The sequence below is a fragment of the Bos grunniens genome, chromosome 7 (assembly GCF_055505025.1).
Source record: "Bos grunniens cultivar Pamir isolate PY7600 chromosome 7, Bosgru_T2T1.0, whole genome shotgun sequence".
In the NCBI taxonomy this organism is placed as follows: Eukaryota; Metazoa; Chordata; class Mammalia; order Artiodactyla; family Bovidae; genus Bos; species Bos grunniens.
The window spans coordinates 95085939-95109851 of record NC_141171.1 but is presented as its reverse complement, the minus strand read 5'-3'; the positions used below and the strand labels follow the sequence as shown (position 1 = coordinate 95109851).

Genomic DNA, 23913 nt, shown 5'->3' with positions numbered 1-23913 from the left:
CCCCCTGCCTCTGGCAACCACCAATATGTTCTCTAGATCTGTAAGCTCAGTTTTTGAGGGCTTTTTAGTTTAATATTTCATATACATATACAACTGTGCTCATTGCCCATGCAAGCAAGGTAATACTCAAAATCCTTCAGGCTAGACTTCACCAGCATGTGAACTCAGAACTGCCAGATGTACAAGCTGGATTTAGAAAAAGCAGAAAAAATGAGAGATCAAATTGCCAACATCTGATGGATCATAGAAAAAGCTAGAGAATTCAAAAAAAATCTACTTCTGCTTCACTGACTACACCAAAGCCTTTGACTGTGTGGATCACAACAAATTATGGAAAATTCTTAAAGAGATCGGAATACCAAACTACCTTACCTGTCTTCTGAGAAACCTGTGTGTAGGACAAGAAGCAATAGTTAGAACTAGACATGGAACAAGGGACTGGTTCAAAATTGGGAAAGGAATACGTCAAGGCTACATATGGTCACCCTGCTTAGTTAAATTTTATACAGAGTACATCTTGTGAAATGCCAGGCTGGATGAATCACAAGCTAGAATCGAGACTGAAAAGACAAATATCAATAACCTCAGATATGCAGATGACACCACCCTTATGGCAGAAAGTGAAGAGGAACTAAAGAGCTTCTTGCTGAAAGTGAAAGAGGAGAGTGAAAAGCCTGGCTTAAAACTCAACTTTCAAAAAACTAAGATCATGGCATCTGGTCAAATAGGTGGAGAAAAAGTGGAAACTCTGACAGATTTTCCTTTCTTGGGCTCTGAAATCCCTGCAGATAGTGACTACAGCCATTAAAACACTTGCTTCTTGGAAGAAAAGCTATGACAAACTTAGCATATTCAAAAGCACAGACATCACTTTGCCATCAAAGGTCAGTCGAAGCTATGGTTTTTCCAGTAGTCATGTATGGATGTGAGAGCTGGACAACAGAAAAAGCACTGAGCACTGATGCTTTCAAACGGTGGTGCTGGAGAAGGCTCCTGAGAGTCCCTTGGACAGCAAGGAGGTCAAACCAGTCAATTCTAAAGGAAATCAACCATGAATATTCATTGGAAGGACTGATGTTGAAGCTGAAACTCCAATACTTTGGCCACCTGATGCGAAGAGCTGACTCATTGGAAAGACCCTGATGCTGGCAAAGATCGAAGGCGGGGGGAGAAGGGGACGACAGAGGATGAGATGGTTGGATGGCATCACCGACTCAATGGGCATGAGTTTAAGCAAACTCTAGGGGATAGTGAAGGACAGGGAAGCCTGGTGTGCTGTAGTTCATGGGTCACAAAGAGTAGGACACGACTTAGCAACTGAACAACAGCAATACATATGTGAGATCATATGGTATTCGTCTTTCTCTGATTTATTTCACCCAGCACAATGTCCTCAAGGTCCATTCATGTTGTCACAAATAGTAAGATTTTATATTTTATGGCCAAATCATATTCCATTGTATGTGCATATACATATATATGGCATGTTTTCTTTATCCATTCATCCATGGATGGACACTGAGGTTATTCCCAAATCCTGAATATTGCAATGCTGCGATGAACACGGGAGTGCGGCTATCTTTTTGTGTTAGTATTTTCATTTTCTTCAGATAAACACCCAGAAGGGGAAATGCGGATCATACGGTAGTTCATTTCTGGTTTTTGTGAAACCTCCACACTGCTCCCGTGGTGGCTGTACCAGTTACATCTCTCCCAACAGTGCACAGTGTTTCTCCACATCCTCGCCAACACTTACTTCCTGTCTGTTTGATGACAGCCATTCTGACAGGCGTGAGGTGATACCTCATTGTGATGCTGATTGGCATTTCTTTGAAAATTAATGATCCTGAGCATCTCTTCATGTGCCTGCTTGCTTTCTGCATGTGTTCTTTGAAAAAAGGTCTATTCAGATCCTCTGAACAGTTTTTAACTGGCTTATTTGGTTTCGTTTTTTTTTTTTTTTGGCTATTGAGTTACATGAGTTCTTCACATATTTTGGACACTAACCCTTTATCAGATATAGAGCTTGCAAATATTTTCTCCCAGTCAGTAGGGTGCCTTTTCATTTTGCTGGAAAGACCCAAATTCTTAACCCACTATTGTGTGGAGTTGCCTCTGTTTCTCAAAAGTCTTGCCCCCAAAATAACACATATGTGCTCGTTTCTATGCTACATAATTATCAAAGCATTTTTTTTTTCAAAGAAAAAAGAGATATTTTTGTTAAGAGAAATTCTACCAGTTGTTAAAGATAATATAAATTTCTGTATCTCATCACAGCTAACACATCAACGTTCTAAATATTTTGCACATAATGGTTTTCACAATTATGCTTGAGAAATACAAGGCAGGATTCCCAAGTTTACTTCAGCAATTCACATCCAAAGTGAAAATAACTACATGACACTGTGTGAAGCTTGTTTTAAAAAAAGGTTTATTTGTTACAAAAGTGTTAAATACTAAAACTAAAAACATATAAATTCAGGTCAGGCTATATTAAAATACACACATACCCTTCTTTGCAAAATTATTAAAGACAGAATTAAACAGATGATTTAAATTAAATAAAATACGCGAGGACGTTTTGTCTGATTAGCTGTATCAGTGTAGTGTAGTTTTTAAAATTACAGTTGAGAAGTTCAGCTGTCCAGAAAGTCAAATTGACCTAATTCTTCAGTTTTCTGCTTTGACCCAACAGGAAACCACCATGCTGGATTAGACAGGGTCAATTTCTGTTAGGTTTCCAAAACCTTCTACAGTATACGCCTACTCTGCTACAATAATGAACACAGAGTAGTCAGAAGTATATAAAGGGTTATATAAGGTGAAAATCTGGCCCAGAAAGAAAAGGCCTTAGTTCTATTGATACTATACAGTATCTTCTCTAAATAAAATGACTGATAAATATATTGAAGCAGAGATCAGCACAAAGCATACATTCATCTAGAAATAATCTTTCAATTAGAAAAACTCTAAAAGAGAACTCATTTTCCAAGATAGTTTGTAAGTTTTTTTGTTTTTTTTTTTAAACCTCTTGTTATTTTAAATCGAGTTAATCCAAAGGTATTGAAGAGTCTAGGTTTAAAGACTAACTTGATTACTGTTCTGACTAGCACAGGAGACCTGTGACACTTGTGAGTCACTCGCAGGTGGCCAAGAACTTTCATAATCAGAACTACGTGCTCAATGCCACCAGAGCAGCAGCTCCCAAACCCAACTTTCACGTAGGTCCAACAACCTAGAAACTATCTATAGTCTACTGATGTGTTAAATAGTATTTTCAAGGAAATATTTTACTTTAGCACTTACATTTTTCAGTTTCCTAGATTAAAAGTTACTTAGACATAATGCTGTAATTAATGTAGGGGTAAAGATATGCTTATGAAAAGCAAAAGGCTATCATTACATTTTAAAAGGCCTTAAATGTGAATGAATTACTAAAAATCTACTTCAGTATTTATTCTTTACAATGTTAATCCTTGTCAAGTGTGGGAGTTGATTAATTCAAATGAATTAAATGCAAAAACTAAAAATGCATTCCAGTAATCTTTATCAACACAATCCAATTAAAAACAGGTTTCTTGTAAGATATTTGTAGGGGATTTTTTACTGTTTTATTCTGACGGTGTTGGCAAACATTCAAGAACTAACTATATAGCATTGTGTCTAATCTATGGCATAAGACTGTTTAAACAAACCTTAGAATAGGTGGGCAAAAAGTATGTGTATTCTAAAGTTACTGGAAATTAAAATAAAAATATATTCCAATACTTTATTACAGATGAAAAGGATGCTAACAATAAATAGTAATCTGGTTTTCCATCTCTCAGCTTGCAAGCTTCTGATGTAATTGTTTCTGCTGACATGTGATTTAAAAGAAACTATAATTCTGTCCTCTATCTTAGTACCTTTTTCTTTCCATGTAACAAGTCTTGATTTATATCCTTTCTTTGAACTTACAAGATAAAATCCTGAAGGACAAGATTCATGTTATTCTTCATTAAATACCCTTTCGGTCCACAGAGAGGATTCACATAGTTCAGAGAGAATTCACATAGTTCAAGCCACTGATGTCTTAATGTTAGTAAATACACTGAAAGAAAGAAAACTCTTGGGCCTTTGATTGCAAATTCTCTAGAAAGCATCTTTTCCTACGAGCATTTTCATAAATGCATATTAAAGTCACACCGGCCAGTCACTTTTACCAACATCCTGGTCTTAGAGAATGATCAGCAAAGTATTTATCTGTGTGGAGCCAGGACTCTGAATGTCTCAAAGTGAAGCCGACGTGACGCATTTCTCACTTGCCAGTTGAGGTGGCAGAGGAGAGAGGCCCTGGGTGGTACAGACTTCCCGGTGGGGGAAACCCCATGTGATCTCTTTCCTCAGTAAGCTTCCTTCTCTTTGCTTGATGTCAGTGCCTCTTTTCTGCTTTCAGAGAAGATAATGTTCTGAGCAAGACAACATACCCTGCGTGGAGATATGCATGATCTGCCAGTACAGAGTGAAAATGCAGGGCCCTCCTTCACACATGAATTTTAAGGTGGCAATCGCAGGGTAGTGGACCAAGCATGGTGCCCGTCTAAGCAGGGGGCCCGTGTGAGCACAAAGGCTACACAGCCACAAAGCCAGCCCTATACAGATTTCCTGGCTAATAAGAATCATGGAAGAGAGGCAAGGTGGGTCAGGTGGATTGTTCAGACAAAAAACACATTTTTTTTTTCATTATGGTTTGAACATTGTCACTTGATTTGGAATGAGGTGGCATTTCACGTTTAAAATCCCAGGAAAATTTCTAAGATCTCAGTCTGATCAGTCTTCTAGATTTCTCATTATAGAAACAGTCATACTGGGTCTTTAAATGGCCCTTATTTTAATAGCACAATTAATCAGATTATGAAATTTCTGCATTAATACTACATGATTTTTTAAAAATTTGAACATTTCTTAAATGGAAGGGGTATTCATATCACTAAACCAGTAAGGAATCTTGAAGGGAAAAGTAGCTGTACACAGCTTTATATGCTAGGGTGAAGTCTTCATTTTAACCTACAGTATACTTTGTTCCCTTTTAAGATCACAATAGTAGTTTTTTCCAACAAGATCTAATAAGCACGGTAAGCTGAATGGTGATTTTTTTAAACTCCCATATTGGTTTCGGTTGCAAGAATTCTCCTGGAACCCAGAAGTACCCCATTCTTCATAATAACAAGAAAAAAATGCATGTATATAAAAATTCCAGGTCACATTACTAAGCAACGACACTTCCGGGAGTGAATATATTTCCTGTATTCCGCAAGCTGCTTCAAGTACATAGTCGATGGCCATCTGTGCTTTTCAACAAAACTGCGTTCTTCCACTAAAAGTTTTAGAAAGAGAGTATTAATTGAATATATTTTATTTGGGATCAACTTTCAATATTAAGTATTGGTTTTGCATGCAACAGATGAGATCCACGCTCTGCTGTACACTTCCTCCCCTCCTCTCAATCAGTCATCAGGATTCACGCTACTCTGTGATTTACAATTACATACATCATGTCACTGCTTCATCAAGTAGTATTTGATTATGTCCTTTTTTTTTCTCTCCCCCAAGTAAGACTTCTTTTTCCCGGAGATAAAGGACTTTGTGTTTTTCATTTAGTTTTCTCTGTCACTAACTCAACCTTCCAAACTCTGAAGTCCTCTCAATTCTTTTTCCCTCTGCTCCTAGACTTCGTCTTTCACTCTGCTTTCTCTAGTTTTGATGAAGCACAACTTTTATTAGCTTCCTGAAAGGGGGGCAAGCATAAAAAGTATTTTTGAGACCTTGTTTGTGATGAAGCATCTTACACTCAACAGATCATCTGGTCTGGTATGGAATCTTCCCTCAGTATGTTGAAGACAGTACTCCATTGCTTCCTAGTTTTCAGGGTTGTTAAGAACTCTACTACCATGCAGATTCACAGTCGCTGATAAGTCATCTGTGGGTTTTTTTATTCTATGAACATTTAGATTTTCCTATTTATAAGTCGGTGTTCCTGCACAGCCCAATCATGGACCTTGTTCATTCATTAAGCTGAGCACTTAGCGGAGCCTTTTAATATGCTGACTTCATTTCTTCAGTACTGGGGTAACTTCTATTATGTCTTTGATAATTTCCTCCTCAGTGTTTTTTCCTTTCTTCCTGTATTAACTTCTATCACCCAGATACTTCACTCCTGCATTGAGCCTCTGACTTTTTTTTTAAACCCTTTTTCTCCTGTCTCTTTTTGTCCTACTTTCTAGGAGATTTCCTTACCTTGACTTCTCTACTCGTTTATTTATTTAGTTGTTTGGTTGTTCTGTTATGGTTTTTTTTTTTTTGCTATCCTATTCTAATTTTCAAGAGCAACTTCTTGTTCTTTTATCGTTTTCTTTAATTATGCTAAGATACATGTAACATAAAATTTACCACCTTAACTATTTTAAAGTGTACAGATCAGTCATGTTATGTACATTCACATTGTTGTCAACCAATCTCCAGAACTCTTTTCATCCTGCAAAACTAAAACTCTACACCCATCAAACATCAACTCCTTGTCCCCCCTCCCCCACATCCCAGCAACCATTATTCTACACTCAGTCTCTATGAATGCTGTTTCTCTTTTATAACATTCTATCTTTGTTTTACAAACATGTATCTCTTATTCTTTGCAGATATTAATGGTTGGGTGTTTTTTTTTTAAGATTTCCTCTACTCTTTGTTCCTATAAATTCCCTTTCTTCTATTTTTCTTCATTTTGTTTTGGTATTCATCTTTCCCATTGGACGACAGAGGATGAGATGGCTGGATGGCATCACTGACTCGATGGACATGAGTCTGAGTGAACTCCGGGAGTTGGTGATGGACAGGGAGGCCTGGCGTGCTGCGATCCACGGGGTCGCAAACAGTCGGACATGACTGAGCAACTGAACTGAACTGAAGAGTGCCTCAAATATCAGTTGATCCTCAGTTAACCTCTTCATATTTAAAAGTGAAATGCTAGAAAACTGTTTGGAAGTCTGTGGGGCATGGGCAGGACTTGCTGACTGGTGAAGAGTCAAAGTGGCAGTCAATACCTGGCTGCCCAAACTCTAGAACCTGAGACGGGAGGAGGCTGGAGGCTTACTGCCTAATGTGCGCACTTGCACGCGATCCCTATGTTTTCAGTCCAGCTCCTTGCCCCAATCTCAGCTACACTCTGAGTTTATGATCCTCTAGCTTTTTTGGTTTTAACTTTTCCAGGAATAAACCCCAGATTCTTGTGATGACGAGGGAGCAGTTCCCTGCCTGGGTGGGACAGAGCATAGCAGAAGCATTCAGCTAGCTCTGCGGCTTTCAGCCCCAAGTCTCATTTTGCTTTCTGAAATACCAGGTCTCGCAAATTTTTAAGGCTTTACAGTATTCTGCTGGCTGGATCAGCTTGTTTCTCGTCAGTATTCCCTTCTGTGGGCATTTAGGTTTCCTTCTGCTAAGCCAGTTTCCACTTCTCCATCTACTGTTTGTCTCCATCTATTATAATTTGGATTAGCAAGGTCCTGATCCAGGCTGTGGGGCCTAGCTGCTCAGGGAAATTAATTGTACATTTCAATAGGAAGCAAAGGTGATATAAGACTGCTGCCTCAGTTAACATTAAAGAAGAGAGAGAGAAGAAATTTATCGTAGATGAGCTCTGGTAGCCAGCAAAAATCAAAACAAGATCAAAAAACCTGTTATAATATATAACATAATACTGAGATAAATTAAACAGAATAATGAATTCATAAGTGCCAAGGGTAACATATTCCTGTGCACTGCTGTTTGCTTTCCTACGAATCTGGTATGTAAAATACACCTAGTATTTAACGAGCTCTTTCACTGAGTTATGATGTATCGGCGGCAGCATTAACGTAAGATCTTTTCCAGTCTCACTTTTCAATTTCTAAACACCTCTAATGAAGAAAAATTCGCAGGTAAGAGAAAACATTTCTTATAATTCCAATAATAATCTGGTAATTTTTGAGCCTGAAAATGAGCCATTCTTTACGTAAGCTGTAAAGGGACTGTGACATGAAGCCTTTCAAGTTCAAGGGACCATGTGAAGTAGGCCAAGAGTTAGGCATCTGGGAAGAGAGGAGACTGGGGCACCGTGTCAGATACATGTGCAGTCATGCTCCATTCCAGGGTGTGGCCAGCTCGGAAGACGGGCCCAGAAGCACCAAATCTTCCAACTTTTCAAAAGAAGCCAGAAATTTCAATTCTTAAAATGTGACACGTTACAGTGTTTAAATATTGACACTAAAAGAAGTTATAATACCATCTGGTAGAAATAAGATCCTTGGGCAAGTTATATTCAACCCACAGACTTGTCAGTTTGTGACTGCTGATACAGGCCATCAAATTCTCCCTTATACACAGGGGCTTTTTTTTTTTTTTCTCTGCCCAAGAGGACATATCACAACAGGTCCTAGATGTGAACAGGCACCACTGAATCAGAGCACTCAGGATACTATTTTTATTTCCATCAAAGGAACATTAGACAGTCACTGACATAGTCTTGTGTTCTTACCCTGCCTTCTCAAATTACACCCTGGAATCCTGCTTCTCACTATGCCAGGTGGTCATAACATGCTTAATAGGCAGTTGTATAAATAATAAAATAAAATAAAAATGAATAACTCAAAGGACTCAGAGAACATCTTTCTCCCTAAGTTGCAATGGTACTCCATGGGTATCCTGTTCGTGCATGCTCAGTCGCTCAGTCATGCCCAACTCTTTGTGACCCATGGACTGTAGCCTGCCAGGCTCCTCTGGCCATGGGATTCTCCAGGCAAGAATACCGGAGTGGGTTGCCATGCCCTCCTCCCAGGGATCTTCCCGACCCAGGGATTGAACCCACATCTCTTATTAAGCCTCCTGCTTTGGCAGGCATGTTCTTTACTGCCAGCGCCACCTAGGAAGCTGTATCATACCTCTATGCAGAACAGTAATCGGAAAATCATCTTGTCTTTCACGAATGAAATTGACTTAAGGTGACTTATAGGTGGCCCAAAAATCAAAATGTCCATTTATTTCATTTTTAATTGCCTGATTAAAGAATAACTGTGTAAGAATGCCCCCTACTAACAGCAAGGGGATGTATGCCTTATGTTTAAGAATGAACTCTGGTTCTTACACAAAGTAAACAGCAAATATCTACTGTTCCTGCTATGATGTGTTATGTTCCTCTCCTGCACTGTTAAGATTCTATGAAAGAGGCTCCCAACAGGCATCCAGTGTGTGCTGACTGGCTGAACACATCTGCCCAAAACTGACTGTGTGTTTCTTGGTTTCCCTAACTATGCGATGAATAGGTGAATGAAAACAAGAGAGGTGGACATCTAGCATCAGATTCTCTTTTACAAGCCAATTTTTACATAGAATTCTAAGATTTCCACAGGTAAAAAGGGAAGTACTCTGGATGAAGGTGGCTGGCAGGAGTTCAACAACAAGCTCTGGCCCCTACCCCTCCCTCCTCTCTGCTACCCACCCCACTCCCGCCCACCTCGCAAGACCTTTGGCCATTGCCAGGGAGATTTCTCTGCTTAGCATCTCAAACTACTTGATTGGGAGACCTTTACCTTCTCCTTTTTATCAATAACTTGATTGCTCCTTGACTCTTTTCTAGGCAATAACATGAGTGAACCACTGTATCTAAACTGACTACCTTGATGACTCTTCTATTTTCATTTTCTTTCATCTTACGCAGCACTCAGAAGCTCACCGTTTGACTGGTTTTAATCTCTATAATTTACCTTAAAAGATCACATTAAGTATACCCTTTGCTCAGTAAACTTTGCAACGCTCTTTGATCAATAAAAAAATTATTATTGCCAAGTAATATGATGGATGTATACAGGGACAGGAGATAACCAGTACAAGTCGGGGTAAATTTTTCTTTATAAGAAGAGAATTTAAAAAGCTGAACTATTTAAATGTCGTTTCTGACTTAGATGGTTAAAACCAAATCTCATTTATCACAACCAAATACCATGTGAGGCCACTTTACCTAATTCACAAAAAAACGCATTTAAAAATGGATGGGAGCTACGAAACCAGCATTAGAACGTGTCTTGTGCAACACAGGTCAAGCTTCTTATGAAACACAGGTATTATAAGAATCCTCATTACCACACTGTATACTTAAAGGGAATGTCTCACACTGACTTACTTTTTAAAAACTACTATTCCTACAAATTATGTCTCAAATCTAAGAAAAAGAGTATCATTGTCCCCAAAAAACATTAATTAGCAATCTACCTGAAAGATCCTGAAATTCAGGCTTTTGACTGAAGATGAGGTAGTTAGTGGCGATGAAATGAAGCAGCCAGGTTGAGAGGCAATCAGAGTGGTGAAACTGCAAGAAAAATGTAAAGGGAAATAATATTGTACATAATGACCATCAACATGATGATTCGATCGAGGGAATGGTCCAGGAGAACTCACAGAGGGCCCAATTCCATGTTTAATGTGTCTGGACACGATGCAACCTTCAGCCCACTCTGACAGCAGGCAGGAAAAGGGAGCCTTACTAACAAATCATAATAAAATCACATCAATAAAGAAACCAAATCGAATGAAGAAACAGTTATGGTGGCCACAGGAGCTTAAAGGCTTTTAAGCAGATGCATGACTACATCTGTGTGTAACAAAGTCTACTGGAGATTCTTGAGGATTTTCATTTCAGCTTTTCATCTAAGGTCATGGCCTTCACGAACTACACTTCTATCTGTGTGGCAGAGAGGTGATCAGAGTTAATAAAGGTATACACTTGGCCATATCTCAACAAATTCACCTGCAGAGAAAACCAAAGAATATTCTGAGGAGGGAATGTCATCAATCTAAGGGTATTGGTTTTAACATGTAAGTATTTCTGTGAGGTTATGGATGAATGGCTGCTTATAACTGGCATGTACGTTGCACTGAGCAGGATTTCCAGCACATTTATCATCCTGAGTTCCAAAAGTTAATAACAGGGAAACTCAGAAACTTGGCCATGACATCATCACCTTGGTGCCAACCCAGTGACACCTCCAACCCATGACTAATCCATCCAACCTCGCAATTCGGATTACAGTAATTTGCTGCAGGCAACTTTGGAATGCGAGGCTTTCAATGTTACTGTGGTAAAATATGCGTCACATGAAACTTACCATTTTAACCACCTTTAAGTTTGTACAATTTGTTGGCATTAAGTATATTCACATCATTGTGCAACCATCACCACTGTCCACTTTCAGAAATTTTTTATCATCCCAAACGGAAACTCTGTACTCATTAAACAATAACTCCCCCTTTGTCCTAACCCCCGTCTCTGGCAACCACTGCTCTATTTTCCCTGAGTTTGGCTATTCCAGGTAGTTCATATAGGTTATACAAAATTATGTACTGTTTGTCTTTTTTCTGACTGATTTATTCTACTTTATTCTATAAGGTCCCTGAGGTTCATCCATGTGGCAGCATGCATTAAAACTTCATTACTTTTTAAGGAACAAAACTGGGTCATTGGCAGTGATATGGATGAATCTAGTCTGTCATACAGAGTGAAGTAAGTTAGAGAAAAAAAAATCAAAGATCATATATGAATGCATATATATGGAATCTAGAAAAATGGTACTGATGAAGCTATTTGCAGGGTAGGAATAAAATGTAGAGAACAGACGTGGACACATGGGGGAAGAGAAGGTTGAGATGAATAGGGAGATTAGGACTGACATATACACACCACCATGTGTGAAACAGATAGCTGGTGGGAAGCTGCTATATACCACGGGAAGCTCAGCTCGGTGCTCTGTGATGACCTAGGTGCTCTGGGATGGGGTGTGGGGGATGGAGCTCAAGAGGGAAAGGGATATATATATCCATATAGCTGATTCATACTGTTGCGCAGCAGAAACTAACATGACATTGTAAAGTGACTATACTCCAATTAAAACACACACACACACGGGTTTCCCAGGAGGCACCACTGGCCTGCCAATGCAGGAGATGCAGGAGACCCAGGTTTGATCCCTGGGTTGGGAAGATCCCCTGGAGGAGGAAATGGCAACCCACTCCAGTGTTCTTGCCTGGAAAATTCCATTGACAGAGGAGCCTGGTGGGGTACAGTCCATGCGGTCGCAAAGAGTCAAACATGACTGAGCGACTGGGCACACACACACACACACACATGTCATAATGTACGCAAACTTCGTTCCTTTTTAAGGCTGAGTAATATCTCACTGCATGTATCGCATCTGTTTAATCCATTCATCTGTTGATAAAAATTTAGGTTGTTTCTACCTTTAGGCTAAATATATTAATAGATCTCTTAAGTGAAAGTCGCTGTCATATCCAACTCTTTGCCACCCTATGGACTGTAATCCATTGAATTCTCCAGGCCAGAATACTGGAGTGGGTAGCCATTCCCTTCTCCAGGGGACGGTCTCAATCCAGGGGATGGTCTCAACCCAGGGATCAAACCCAGGTTTCCCACATTGCAAGCAGATTCTTTACCAGGGAAGCCCAAGAATACTGGAATGGGTAGCCTATCCCTTCTCCAGTGGATCTTCCCCACCCAGGAATCAAACTGGGGTATTCTGCATTGCAGGTGGATTCTTTACCAACTGAGCTATCAGGGAAGCCCTAGCTCTCTTTGAGATAAGAGAATGACTACCCACTCCAGTATTCTTGTTATACTCAAAAATAGTATATAAGCAAGAATACTGGAGTGGGTAGCCATTCTCTTCTCTAGGAGATCTTCCCAACCCAGGGATCAAACTTGGGTCTCCTGAATTGCAGGCAGACTCTTTACCATCTGAGCTGTCAGGAAAGTGCATGTAAGCAGTAACTAATACTACATTGAAAACAGATTTGTAATCTCAAATCTTGAAGAAACTCAAGTACCACTCTTTTTAAGTTATAATGTGGGTATATTTTAACATGTAAATTCAAATGTCCCTCTGATTTTAATTATGTTGGCGTTGTTCATTTGCTAAGTTGAGTCCAACTCTTTGAGACCCCATGGACTATATCCTGCTAGGCTCCTCTACCTATGGGATTTTCCAGGCAAGAATACCGGAATGGGTTGCCATTTTCTCCTCTAGGAGATCTTCCTGACCCAGAGATTGAATCCATGTCTCCTGCATTGACAGGTGGAATCTTTACCTCGGAGACACCAGGGAAGCCCTGATTTTAATTATACAAAATCGGAATTTTTGAATTATAAGAGATTTTATAGTTCATTTAATACTATATCACATTTTAACAATCTTTTTTCACTTTATGTTTTCACTGATTAGAACACTGCCTACAGGCTGTGACTTCAAGAGAGAGGGAGATCACAGAAATGAATAGCTGGCTATTAAAAGCATGGTTCAAGGGCAGAATTTTATTTTTGAACAAGATTTAAGATTTTATAATTATGGGCTCTTGGCAAGAAATGAAATGCATCCCACTGGAAAAACTACATTTTGGGAAGAATATACACTGACTCGAGAGGACAGTTCAAACTGAAATAAATAACGGAATTTGTAAAGACATTTAAAAAAATACCATAAAGCAAATGCTACAGCATTTAACAGCCCTGTGAAGAATAGTAATGATGGAGAAAGTACCCCTCACCCCCAGCAAACTCACAAGGAAACTGTCAAAAACAAAAATGGTGGCTTGAAGAAACCAAATATCAATGCACAGATTACAAGAAGTTGAACGTAACACTTTAATATGAGAGTAAATAGGACTTCATAGGAGTCACCAAAGTCTGCCAAGATAAGGTTTAAAGGAGAGGAGGAATAGGGCATCTCTACCTCGATCCAAAGGAACTGATCTGATTAGGGGCCGGGGAGGGGAGCCTTTGTTGCACGTTAAGATTCCAACCTGACGGAAATATATGAATCTGAAGGTACAATCATGGTAAAGAACTGAGAGAGGTTAGAGGAAAGTTCCAGCAGAAGTGAGACAGAGAATACCAAATCTTCTTGTCTGTACCAAAACTGCGGATGATGTGGGACTTCCCTGGCGGTCCAGCGGCTAAGACTCCACGTTCCCAATACATGGGGCCCGGATTCAATCCCTGGTCAGAGAACGAGACCCGACAAGCTGCAACTGAGACCCGACACAGCCAGAATAAAGAAATATGTTTTAAAAAATAAGTAATCATCTCCTGCCTAAAACTCTTTGTGACTCCTTTCTCTATTAAAATTTTTTTAAAAGTATGAATGATGTTTTCCTGATATACAATACAAAACCGGCAGAGATGATAGAGGGATTGCAAATTTCAATTATTCAGAGAGCCACTAGAAGGCTAATTGTGCCAAAAGACAGAAGTCAGAGACGCAACGAGGGAAAGGTCAACCAAAGTCTGACCAACAGATGAACTGGCTGGCAAAGCTCAACCTCAACCTAGGAACTTCAAAGAGAACTGGGAAGAAAACTGATCCTTTTTCTGATTCATGTTGGCAAATTAGGGACTGCCAGGAACAGACTAAAGGAAAACGAGCGAAAGCAGGCTTAATGCTAGCAAACAGAAAAGTCTTCAGAAACGGTAAAATTCAAGCAGAGTTGGTGTCTTAGACTTTAAAAATTCAAGGGGAAAAATAAGGATACTACTCACACAGTCAGAAACTGCACATTCAGGGAAAATAGGTCAGGAAGAATTTCTGACAATACAATCATAATTCTCACGAGGAACCGTGTGGTGTGTGTGTGTGTGTGTGTGTGTGTGTGTGTGTTGGGGAGGGGCACTTAAAGAAATCAATGCAACCAAGCAGAGAGTTCTCTTATGCGTGAACTATATAAAAGGTACTACAAGATAAGGAAAACAAAGCTTGTGCACATTTTTTTTTAAAGTATGAAAGACTTGTTAGAATGTATGAAAATGATACATCAAAAATGAATGTGAAAATGCTAGAAAGGATAAAAAAGAAATTTTAACCTAAATCTAGAGAATAGCTATCAATCCCAAGCTCAATGTAATTATATTTCAAAGACAGATAAAGGTTAATCTCTTCTTTAAAATTTGTTTTTCCTGTAATATTAAATACATCTGATCTGAGGACTTGATTATGAGAGAAATGAAAAATAGCTATGGAGATAATAAGAGAAGACCTAGATGCTTTAAATGAATTCCCTTCCATTCCCAGAAATGGACACAGGGATTAATGAATTCATCTCAGCACGGAGGCTGGAGAAGGAATGGCAACCCACTCCAGTGTCCTTGCCTGGAGACATCCAGGGACAGAGGAGCCTGGCAGGCTGTAGTCCATGGGGTCGCAGAGTCACTCATGACCGAGTGAGTGACACCCAGAGCACGGAGGTAAGCTTTGAGTTGTCAGAGAGTCAGTCCTTTGCCCCCTTATGTGGCTCTGTCTTAGTAACTTGGATGACGACAAACTTGTCATATTTTCCTAATTCTGGATGTCAAAGTTGATAGGGACAACCAATATGTTGTATGCCAGATAACATTTCACAAAGTCCTGATCATCTGTTATGATGGACCAAATACATTCTTGTGAAAAACAGAAGGTTCAGCTTAATGTAAGTCCAGAGTCGATCACTGTGCCCTGACGGCTGTCTCAGGGCAGGCCATGGAATACTAGAGTAACTCCTCACACTTTGAGACACTTCAGTGAAAGATGCTTGAAGGAACTGACAAGTCCGTCAACACCTCCGGCAAACAAGCGGAACTGTAAAACATGCTCATGAAGTGAACAGGCATACGGAAGAATGAAGGAATGAACAAATAAACGAGTTCAGACTAACCATCTCTTATCAGTATGTATGAATCATCCAGTGTCAAAGAGAACGCCTAGAAAAAAGCCCTGAAGGAGTGAGTCAGCAATCTAAACGATGACTCCATTTTTCTCTCAGGAATCCTATGATGGGATCATTTGAGGGAAATTCAAGGGAAGTTCTATTTTCTCTACTGCCTGTACAGAGCTATACAGCATCACACACGACTGACGCGAACAAGGACCACCATTCAGTTGGGAAAATTCCATATTGGCAACTATCTCCTTCGAAAAGCATTGCTCAAAAACACCATGCTCCGAATTATCTGCAGATGTGTTGTCAGGGCACATTTACTCATGTAGCCAAATTTCCAAACTAATTTTCATCAGTGAAAAAGTGAAACTGAAGTCACTCAGTCGTGTCCAGCTCTTTGCGACCCCATGGACTGTAGCATACCAGGTGCCTCTGTCCATGGGATTTTCCAGGCAAGGGTACTGGAGTGGATTGCCATTTCCTTCTTCAATTTTTTTTTTTCCATTAATTTTCATTAGTTCGTAAGGGTAATGGAACTCTTGAGAAACAAACAAAAAAATGTTTGAAGTAATATAATTTTTTTTTTTTTTTTTTGGAAAAATCAACCAACCAGAAATGTAGGGGCCAATTACCTTGGCTTTTTTGAGCAGGTCGACTATGTCGAGGTTCATGGACGCCAGCTCCCGGCTTGGCATGCTCTGCAGCTGGGTGATGATGAAGAGCTCACAGATGTGCTGCAGTCTGGACACCTGGTACATCTCCGCACAGATCAGGAGGCACATGGCCTGGAAAATGCCAGCTGACGCAAGGAAGGCAAAGAAGAGAGAATGGGCAATAATAACACAGTCTCCTTTCTGACCTAGCCACAGAACAACAGCAAAAACGAAGAAGTGCTGACTGTACCAAGCAGTGTCAAAGAGAATGCCTAGAAAAGGCCTTGAAGGAGTTGAGTCTGCAGTCTAAACGATGACTCCGTTTTAAGTGGAATTCATTCACGCTTTTGGACTCAGAAGTGAACCTGTTGTTGTTGTTGTTTTTAATTCTCCAGAGAAAGAGATTCTACCGTTGCCCTTAATAACCAACTCCAGGGCTAATGGGCAATTCTGTCTGTTAGCTATACTAAATCCTTGCGATTTTTTCTTCTGGCTTGGGTTTGTTTGGCTTTTATTGTGGTAAAATAAACGTAACACAAAGTTTTAAGTTAAACAGAACATTACGTTTTAAGTGCTTAGTTTAGTGGCATGAAGTATATTCACATTGGTGAGTAATCACCGCCACTCCCTTCTCCAAAACTTTCTTCTTCCTCAACTGACACTCTGTACCCATTAAGCACTAAAATATCCCCCTTCCTTAAACCCCTGCAGTCACCCAGGTTTTTTTTGTTTTTTTTTTTTTTTAAAACACTTCTCTGTATGTTGAATGATTTTTTTCATGTAATTCTTTCTTGTCCCTCTTTAAATGTAGCAAGGAACCAAGAATAGTGTATATAATAAATATTTATCAAAATGAACAGATTATTTTCCTTTCTGCAATCTCCCAGTGCAAATATTCCAGTATGCAGGTTAACTTTCTGTTTATTCATTTTGACTCATTTCCCCCTCACACTTCACCTTTTACCATTTTTAAAGTATTTTGTCTTACAGTTTTGCTGCTTTTATGAGCATTTTTTCCTAATTAGTAAGATAAAACTTAAAATCCAAAGCTTCGATTACTCTAGTGAGAGGGCGACTGAGAAAACAAATTTCCTTATTATTCCAAATCCACTCAAATATTTTAATATACAAATTTTTCCAATACCAAAATAATAAAATACCCAGTAACAGACATTCTGATGAGAATCAACGCTTTCATTTTTACTAAACAGCAATGATAAGCCAGTCTCTAACACTAACGACTGTAACTGACTCCAGAACATTCTATAGATGGCTGCAAGACCAGAACTGATTCAATTAAAAGAATTTTCTGTCCTGGAATTTCTAAAACTTTTCACTAGAGGGCTCATGACTTATTTAAAACTCAGGAGATTTCAATAACAAACATTTCTGAATGTAAAACTAAAGCAGTCAGCCTGAAGAGAGGTATGGTCTGAAAGGTGTATTTCCTTTTTATATTGGCAGGGTGCCTGGCCTGGTCCTGGTAACCAAGGCCTCAGGCTCCTGGACTCCACCACTGGGGCTTATTCTGGTTGTATCTGCAGCGGGAGCCATCTGGTGGTCAAAGGATAAAAAAAAACTAGTTAAAAGGGGCTTCCATGCCTGCATCCCAAGGCTCCGGGTCTGTGGCAAGGATTCTGCAGTTTATGTAAAATGCCTCCAGGTCCAGGGAACCTGCAAAACCTGGTCCACTCTGCAGCTGCCACAGACAGTTCCCAGTCAACAGTCGGTGAACAGGGAAATAAATCCTACAGTCCACTGGGCATTCTAAACCACTGAAGAAAAGTTTTTGGATAAGTCTGCTTTAGGAGAGTATGATGTTACTCTTCCATACTGCAATAGATCTTGCCTACTGGACTTTTCTAATTAAACTGATATTTTGGCTTCCCTTGTGGCTCAGCTGGTAAAAAAAAAAAGGCAGCATTTTTAGTATTAAAAGTTGGAAAAAGGCCATCCTCTGGGCTAGAGTGACAACCACAGGAATCTCAGAATATTGAAATTTCTTGAAAGTGCCTCAATCAGAAGTCAGAGCCATAAAAGTGGCTGCCCAACCCTATTCTCCTCATGAAAGTACAGTGTTCTGGGGAGCTCTCCGCCCTAACCTGCGGCAGTGGAGTAGCCGCTGAGTACCATGAGACCCCTCCACCTCAGAGGGCCTGCCATGATCAGCGTGCTGTCGGCGCTGCGGAGACACGTGAACTTATCCCAGGGTCTGAGAGCCCACAAGAGGCACCCAATCACCACTCCTGCACTTGAACTGACTATGAAAATTCTCTGTTGTCCCAACATCACCTCCACCTGCTTGGCACATTCCATGATGTCAGCTCCCACAAACCTTAAATGAAAAGAGGTTTCATAGAAAGCAATGTCTCAAAATGGATTATCAGGAAAGAAAGAATTATGAGATTCTATTTAACATGTGCTTGTTGCTTAGGTCTTGTGTCCAACTCTTTTGCGACCCCATGGAGTGTAGCCCCCGCCTCTGGCTCCTCTGTCCATGGGATTCTCCAGGCAAGAATACTGGAGTGGGTTGCCAATTTCCTTCTCCAGGGGATCTTCCCGACCCAGGGATTGAACCCATGTCTCCTGCATTGTCAGGCAGATTCCTCACCACTGAGCCACGAGGCAAGCCCAACAAAGGAGAAAAGGGCAGTAGAGGATGAGATGGTTAGGTAGTATCACGTCCACTCAATGGACATGAATCTGAGCAAAGAGAAGGCTGGGAGACAGTGGAGGACAGAGGAGCCTGGCGTGCTACAGTCCATGAAGTCTCAAAGAGTTGGACATGACTTAGAGACTGAACATCATCATCATCTAACGTGTATAATGGCTCACCTGGGCAACAGGAGTCTGTATATAGATATTCCAAGAATGACAAGAAAGTCTCTTTGGAAACACCATAAACTGGAATCAGAACACTCTTTGCTTCCATGTAATTCCCATTAAACATGGCTGCCATCACTTCACACCGGGCCACCAGGATGGCCCTGTGGGCCGGCACCGTCGTACCTGTAAAGTTCAACAGGGAAACAAAGCTAAGGGCCATAAGCTTGCTGAGTTCCTGTTCTAGCAATTTTCCTTCTAATCAGAATGGTACTGCATTAGGCATAGCTAAGCTGATATTCAGAAACCAGATGTGAGGGTGATTAAAAGTCAGAGACTTTTTAGTTTTTTAAATAAATTGAAAAATTAAGAGAGTTCAAAAGTTGGCTTTGAAAGGAACAATTTGCAAGTCAGGCAATTATTTGTTACTTAGTTTTTATTTCCTGAAGCTAGAAACACTGAAATGAAATATTTTGCTACATGTTTTTATAACAAAACATCTATTCCTCTACAATTGGCTTGAAATACCACTACCCACCCCTGCCCAAGTGCCCTCCCAAGGAAACACAGCCATTACTCACAGTACAGTCTTGGCTGGGCTTCCATGTATCAGAAACAGGAAAATAAATCATGCTTAGACTAAGCAGTTCATAGATCACAGCAAGAATGGCAAGGGAAACTCTTGTGGGGCCAAAGGCAACATTTCAGACTTCATGGAAAATTCAGAAGAGGATGGATGATCTAGTCCCCCGCTTCCTCCCTGTCACAGTACCTCCACAGGGAACCTCCCCTTCCTAGATGAATAAGGCCTGCATGTGGGAGGGCCAGGGCTGCTTTAAAGTTTAAAGGCCCCTCAGCATATATCTTCCCTGGTGGCTCAGAGGGTAAAGCATCTGCCTGCAAGGCGGGAGACCTGGGTTTGATCCCTGGATCGGGAACATCCCCTGGAGAAGGAAATGGCAACCCACTCCAGTACTCTTGCCTGGAGAATCCCATGGATGGAGAAGCCTGGTGCAGGCTACAGTCCATGGGGTCGCAAAGAGCTGGACACAACTGAGTGACTTCACTTTTCACTTTTCAGCCTATATGCCTCACTGAAGCACATGAAACTGAACTGACTCTCCAGAGAAACTTGCTAAGCCCTCCAACTACCATGCCAAGGGACCACGGCTGTTGCAGACGGGACTCAGCTAGCCTGGGGCTCACCATTCCCACCTCCTGAGGAAACCACGAACCTACAGCCAGCCTTCAGCTCAGTCTAGATCAGATCAACAGATCGCCATCAAGCATCTGCCACGTGACAACCACCACGTTTGGAATGAATGTACAAAGGTGAGAAATATGGAGCTACCTCGCTTTGGAGGCGCCAAACTTTTATTACCTTTCTGTTGTTTGTTTAAATTAATTTATTTTAATTGGAGGCTAATGACTTTACAATATTGTGGTGGCTCTGCCATACAGTGACATGAATCAGCCACGGGTGTACATGTGTCTGCCATCCTGAACCCCCTCCCGATCCATCCCCAGCCCATCCCTCTGGGCTGTCCCAGTGCTGAGTGCCCGTTTCATGCATCGAACTTGGACTGGTGATCTGATTCACATATGGTAATACACACATTTCAGTGCTATTCTCCCAAATCATTCCGACCCTCGCCTTCTCCCATAGAGTACAGAAGTCTGTTCTTTATATCTGTGTGGAGACGCCAAACTTTTAGTTTGGTGGAAGACACCACAGCCAGTGTGAGTGACAAAACTCTCCCCCTCCAGAAAGTAGCTCTATGAGCCAGACTACTCTGCCCTGCCCACAAGTCTGCATCCGGCAGCCCCCAAATCTCATACTTCTCAGGGGCATATATTCTTCTCCAAAATATTTAGTTACTGGGTTCTTCATGCTCTTTAATATCCAAGCACAACATCTTCTGGCTCAGAAAAAAAGAGGAAAAAAGTTCCACGTAAGCCTAGTGCTTTCTCCAAAGCCAATAGCCCCTCAGGATCCACATGCGATGCACGACAGCGCCAGTTCTGTGCTCACTGCCCGGCACCCGCGCAGACCCATCTCCCGTGCGTGCAGGGAGAAGTCTTAGGAGTTCTCCTGCCAGGTCCCCACACCTACCAGCAGGCAGCCTCCCTTCCTGACCCCCTCTCTGACTTTCAGTCACCCGCCCTCAGTGTTACAGTGTCCATCGGTCGGGGGGTGACCAGTTTCCACAATGAAAGTGTGCTGGATGTATGTGTACACAGCAATTAACAAAGAATTCAAATAGGCAATGCAATTTGACTTCCAACTTGAAGATTCTAAAATCTTAAATAAGGAGCCATGAAAAAAGAAAAAAAATAGGAGTATGGCTTAAATAAACAATTTGGGGTAAGCAGAGGAATTTAAGATTGGCAAAAAAAAAAAAAAAAAAACACCTAGTAGACAGAAGTAGATGGGAAAGAAACTTAGGTAACCTTGAAACTTGAACAGAAACTTCCTGTTGATAACTGTGGTTACAATGGAGTTACAAAACCAAGAACAGAACACGCAGGGCCTTCAGGCATTTTCAAGGCCCACTTCAAGCTTGGAATTGAGTTTGAAAAATCACTACACCTCCAATCAAGAAAATATCCATTTCTGTTTCTCACTCTTTCAAACTACTGTTTTGGTGTTATAAATTGTTCTACTGTGAGACTGTAATACAATACCTCAGTACAGCCACATTTTTAAACACTGTGTGTGTGTGTATATATATATATATATATAAAAGCAAAGTATAAAACATGCTAAATGAAAATAATGTAGTGATTATTTACACAACAGCAATAGGCTAGAGCTGAAGAATTACAGGGGGAAAAAGACATTAGTTTTCTAGTTAACAGATAAATATGTCCTTTGAAAACATCAAGACCTAAAGTAACTTTCCTTTGTAGTATTAAATTGTTACTTTTTTTTTTTTTTCAGGAAAGTTTTAAGAGTGAAACAACAGTTAAAGCCCAGTTTCTAGTAACTTTGCACAGATTATCAAGGATCCTTATTTTTATTACATACTAAAATACTACATTTTTCATACCTTCTTCACACTACTTGCCAAGTTTCAAAAATGAAATTTTTAGAATCATTCTTTTGTTTTATCCTGAAAACAGGAAACTTGTCTAGCTCAAGAGAGGTTCAGAATATGTACTAAGTAAACAAGACAGAATGTAGCTCTGTAATAGTATTTTTCATAAGGCACAGATTCAAATGTCAAAAGGAAACATATCTTTCTACATCATATCCAAAAGTTTACTGTGACTAGTTTTATTTAATGGAAAAAGACACAAACTTACATACACACTGTATACATTTATATATTTGTATATGTGTACATTTGATGACTATTTCAGTCATAGTTTTATATCTCATGTCAACTCCAGTCAGTTGTCAGTGATGTCTGAACAGTTTTTAAAAAGGATTTGCTGTAGCCCTGGATTCAGCACAGAAAACCACAGTGTGGTCTGCCTATGAGGCCTCTAAATGTGCCTTTCCACACACCATCACCTCCATCCTCACGACCAGTCACCCTCTCCCAGGTAGAAACTAGCATCCCCGTTTCACAAGTGAGGAAACAGAGGATCTGAAAAGCAAAGTAACACAGCCAAACCTATTAAATAGTAAAAATGCTTCCAAGCAAAACCCTGACCTGCTCTGTCACTACCGTCTCATCAAGCTTAACACTAGAAAGGACCTTTTAGAATCAACATGATTGACGGTCTTCACTTTGCAAATGAAAAGACTCCAGGAGGACATACGGAGGACCGGCCCAAGGATACATACACACTGTCTGGAAAGCAAAGCCAAGGCTGGAGCTAGGGCTGCAGACCCTCCCCAGGGCAGTGACCACGGCTCTAGGAGCTGCCCTCCCCACACGCCTCAGAGCTAGGCGGCCTCTCTCCCAGTGGATGGCAGAGGTCCCGCTGGCCCCTGCTTTCACCCATTCCTGCTCCTGTCCACTCCTGGCTCCCTTGGGGGCCTCAGGTGTTGAGCTGAGGAGGCTACAAAGGGCATTAGAGCAGCTGCCACGTGGTATCCGAAGGCATTACGGGGGCTCTTCAGGTCCGGCTGCTCCCACGGTGGGGTACAAGCAAGTGCCTGCGAAGGGTCGGTGGGTGGGATCACCGAAGAAAAGCAGGCTATGAGAATGTTCTCTGTATCACTGCCCTCTCTCCTCTCAGTATAACATATATTTTCATGCATTGCACACTCCCCATGAAACTCTTTTCAACAGGTTACACTAAAATAATAGTGTAAAATATTAAAATAATATTTTACTATATTATTGTAAAATAATATCTTACACTATTATTTAATAATATTTAAAAATATTATTTTAAAATAACATTGCAAAATAATATACAATATTATTAAAATAATACTGCAAAATAATAGTGTATAATAATTGGTGTCAGTGCCTCCTATGCAAATTATAAGGAAATTTGGTCAACTGTGAGCCTACTTTTCTCCGAATCCCTTTTTACATAATTTCAAGGTCACTGACTGTCCCATTCTCAGTAGCCCATACTCACACTGCAGCTACTAGCAGCCGCTTACCCAAAGGCACCTTGGAAAGTTTCCAATTCAGTTTGTCTTGGCAAGTGACCAGAGTTAAAAGCAAAACAAATCCTTCTGGTGAACATTTTTTAAAAGTAAGGTACTATTAGC

General features: G+C 40.5%; 1 protein-coding gene across 4 annotated transcripts in view; it reads right to left on the bottom strand.

Annotated features, from left to right (window-relative positions):
* RHOBTB3 (Rho related BTB domain containing 3) overlaps window positions 1–23913 on the bottom strand; it is an 86877-nt gene that overhangs the window by 25742 nt on the left and 37222 nt on the right. For 2 of the 4 annotated variants that reach the window (XM_086413192.1, XM_086413195.1), the window contains 4 exons: window positions 19248–19421; window positions 16392–16558; window positions 10276–10372; window positions 2415–5356 (listed from right to left, as the gene is read on the bottom strand). In XM_086413192.1, coding sequence (XP_086269318.1) covers window positions 5241–5356; window positions 10276–10372; window positions 16392–16558; window positions 19248–19421 — 554 coding nt within the window. In that variant the 3' untranslated portion in view covers window positions 2415–5240. Of the gene's footprint in view, window positions 1–2414; window positions 5357–10275; window positions 10373–16391; window positions 16559–19247; window positions 19422–23913 lie in introns of those variants that run through there. The other 2 variants (XM_086413193.1, XM_086413194.1) reach the window with 2 other exon arrangements.